General features: G+C 33.2%; 1 protein-coding gene across 1 annotated transcript; it reads left to right on the top strand.

Annotated features, from left to right (window-relative positions):
- The first annotated feature begins 1,145 nt into the window (after positions 1 to 1,145).
- On the top strand, positions 1,146 to 2,219 carry LOC131037829 (F-box/kelch-repeat protein At1g80440). The gene has a single exon (XM_057970062.2). It carries the CDS (start codon positions 1,146 to 1,148, stop codon positions 2,217 to 2,219), a length of 1,074 nt encoding a protein of 357 aa, XP_057826045.2.
- The last annotated feature ends 1,792 nt before the right edge of the window (positions 2,220 to 4,011 follow it).

Raw genomic sequence — 4,011 nt, 5'->3', positions numbered from 1 at the left:
AACCTTTTGATAAACTAGCTAGTGGACAACTTGTGCATTTCGAAATAATAATCATATGGATTTCTTGTTTTGGAGATCGATTTTGACACCAGATGCAATAAGAAAACAATGAAAATTGACACTTTCAACTAGCTCTATTCAACAAGAAAATATGATGAATGTTGAATGTGAAATAAATTAGTGAATAAGGAAACAATGAAAATTGTGGCACAAATTTATTCAATAGTTTTACATTTGTGAGGAGCATTCTCAACCACTAATTTCAAAATGCATCTCAATCCTTTAAATAATAAACGATCTAAAATAATATTTAATTATTTAAATAAATAACAACATTTAAAATAGAATTAACAAACTTTCTAAATAAATGAAATAACTCTTATTTTCCTTCGCACCATTAAATGAATTAAAAATTGTGTAGCAGAACTAAAGAGAATTATGAACTAACTCTAATAACATGCAAAACTATTATTAACTACATCTTTTACGGTTGCAGAAAATGAACCAACTGTAATAACATGCAAAACTATTATTAACTGCACATCTTTTAGGGTTGTAGAAAATGAACTAACTTTAATAACATGCAAAACTATTATTAACTGCACATCTTTTAGGGTTGTAGAAAATAAAGTAACTGTAATAACATGCAAAACTATTATTAATTAGGGTTGAAGAAAATGAACTAACTGTAATAACATGCAAAACTATTATTAATTGCACATCTTTTAGGATTGTAGAAAATGAACTAACTCTAATAACATGCAAAACTATTATTAATTGCACATCTTTTAAGATTTTAAAAAATGAACTAACTGTAATAACATGGGAAACTATTATTAACTCCACATCTTTTACGATTGTAGAAAATGAACTAACTGTTCTAACATCCTTGCATGCCTGGATAGAAGATTGGTTCAATTTCAACTGCTGCAAGTTGGGAGAAATTAATGTCTTTCAACATAAACAACACAGAAGCTTCCTAACAATACGACCCCTTTTTTTTTTTTTTTAAAATACGTGCCTAAAAATAGAGAGGATCGAGTCGGTATTAAAAAGGTATAAGCAATTTAGGTTCAAAACTTTCTCTGCTATAAACCCTACAGAGTGCAAATTACGATTAACATACAATTTTCTGAAATTTTGCAATGGGATCTCTTATTCCTGGTCTTCCGGATGACATGGGGTGGGAATGCCTGGTGAGGGTGAAGTTGAACGCTCATCACATCCTCAGGTGTGTCTGCAAAAGCTGGAACGACGCATTGAAAAGCCCCCACTTTTATCAAGAAAGAAAAAGATTGAAGATTTCCGAGCAACGGATTTGTATGCTCCTTTGCAGAGAGGACATTCGCGACAGAGTAGTTGTATACGACCCGGAGAATAACTCGTGTAAAACTCTACCAGCCATTCCGGGAAAAAATGACGCCATGTTTTGCTGCCATTTCGTGAAACAAAAACTGGTTTTGATTGCGGATTATAATTTCGACCATACAAGACGTTGTATGTGGTTGTACGATTTTGCTTGTTCGAAATGGCGGAAGGGTGCAAAATTGCCATATTGCCGAAATTTTTCAAGATTTGCCTCCGCAGTGGATGAGGCGGAGGGACTGATTTATGTTGGTGGAGGGTATTGCAGTTCTGACAATCGTAGATGGTATCGCAAAGGTCGAGGGTATTGCAGGTTTCACAATGGTGGAGTGCGCAAGGTGTTTGGTAAACCCGTCCGTAGCGCTTCAGTTTACAATGTGGAGAAGAACAAGTGGTATCATCTCCCCGACATGAACACCTGCATGGAGTTCCATAGCGGTCATTTTGTTGACGGCAAGTTTTATGTAATGGGACCTTCTAACAGTTTTGAGGTTTTTGATTCCTACACGAGAAGCTGGAAAACTATGGAGAATAGTTTCGACACTCCGCATTTCGTAAGTGGATTTGGGCGCTTTTATTGCTTGTCTGGTAGCGGACTGATTGAATATGACTATAAGCAAGATAAACTGCACATTGTCGGGCCTGTTCCAACGGAGGGTTGGTGCCGATTCACTCACTGTGCAGTGGTTGGCAATAAAATCTTTGTGAGCAAACAGGATCATACAATTGAAGGTCGATGTTTTTATATGCTTACACCTCCAAGTGAGACAAGAGGAACAGTCGAGGTGATTCGCATTAAGAGATCATCGGGCCTCCAGGATGAGCTTACAGGAGCTGCTACCCTGGATCTTTGACACTTTTGAGCTTGATTCACTGGGCCAGCACTAGTGATTTCTTGCCAAACAATGAGCCCTGGTAATATCGACAAGTCTTATTATTATTGGTCTCCTATAGAAAAAGGATTGGAGGAGGATTAAGGCAGCACAGGGTTTGATGTTTTCGAACAAATAATGAGATTGATCACCACTAAAGGTTTCTCTTGTGTTAGCACTCTCATCTTAGATAGCTCTGAGAATGAGACAGAAACATGAATCTCTGCTATGGTTATAGTCTAATAAAGCTGTTTTAAAGTTCTGTTTTGTAAATATTACTAGGTTGACATATAGATGATAGAAGGCAACCAACATAACGGTTGTCTTGTTTGTTACAATTTATAGCATAGGAAGGTAATTTTCTGAATATGTCCGCTCCAATGGAAAAGCTAATGTAATCTTCTGTTGAAATTATAATATAAGGGGGCTATAAAAAAAGTTGCCTAGAGGTTGTAGCTAGCAATCCCGTTACATAGAAAAAATTGATTGATTGCTTAAGCTACTTTCAAGAAAACGATGAGTCTTTTTGAGTTTAATATAGACTAGGTTTTTTTGGTTTCTTTTCTGGGCCCTAGTCAATAATTTATGTAAGGATCTTCATATTATTAAAATATTAAATTACACAATTAGACTTAATCTCATGTATCATTAGGCACACATCAAATAAATTTCATATTTGATAAGGATAGAAACATGATAATAAATTTGATACTGTGTCAATTACATAAGTTAAAAAATAAGTACACATAAGACCTCAAATGTCTTTATATAAGATTATACAATCAAATGCAACAATACATAATTTACAAAGCTGATGATAATCTTGATAGGAGCTCCCAACATCTATCTCCCATGAACACACCATGGGCGAGAACATCGCCATCAAGTGTTTGGAAGAGTTTTTTTCCCGCACCAAAATAGAACACAAGAAATGATGAAATCAAACTTTATTTTGATCTATAATCTAATTAGTATGGAATGAAAGATAATGCATAAAGATTAGGCTGAGTTATTATTGCTCTTTCATTGATAGGATATAGAATAACACATAACTACTGTTATATATGTTTCTAAAAGCACTGTAATTCTTGATACAATTCTGCCTAAGCATAATAGAATAGATACTCAGATTCCCTTAAGGAGATCATATCCATTGGGCAATCTCATTTTAGGGGATGGATTGAAGGATTGGAGGTAGTAAGAATCCTTTTTTTGGGTGGTATGTATGGTGATGTGCTTAATAGGAATGCTTAATATATGAAGCATGGTAATATTCTTATGCAGAACTTTATAATAATATAATTATAAAAATAATATAATAATTATCGTTATTATAATATTTTATAATAATTGCTCTGCAGTAATGTATGTAGATTCATGTTAAGATAGATTAATTATGGTTAAAATGGGCCTAAACTTAGTAGGGGACATTACAAATCGGTGGTAATTTTTTAAGTGTGTCCTAACATATATGTTTTTCTAACATATATTTGTTATCATTGCTCTCAATTCGATCTGCTCTATAATATAATTATTATAATCTTAAATTTTAATATAAAGATGTTATATAATAATAATCAGTTTACTATTATAATCTTTAAGTTAAATATGAAGATGTTATATAATGAATTTGATAATATAATAATCGATTTATTATTAAGAGGTTCATTCAAATCTTTAATTTGAATGAACAAATAACTCATAATTAAATAATTGGTGCCTAATCCTATTCAAAAATAAATTATTGTTCCTTGACAATACGGGGACATCACAA

The sequence above is a fragment of the Cryptomeria japonica genome, chromosome 3, assembly GCF_030272615.1.
Source record: "Cryptomeria japonica chromosome 3, Sugi_1.0, whole genome shotgun sequence".
In the NCBI taxonomy this organism is placed as follows: Eukaryota; Viridiplantae; Streptophyta; class Pinopsida; order Cupressales; family Cupressaceae; genus Cryptomeria; species Cryptomeria japonica.
Note: the sequence above shows the minus strand (reverse complement) of the source record. Positions and strands in the feature narration are given on the sequence as shown.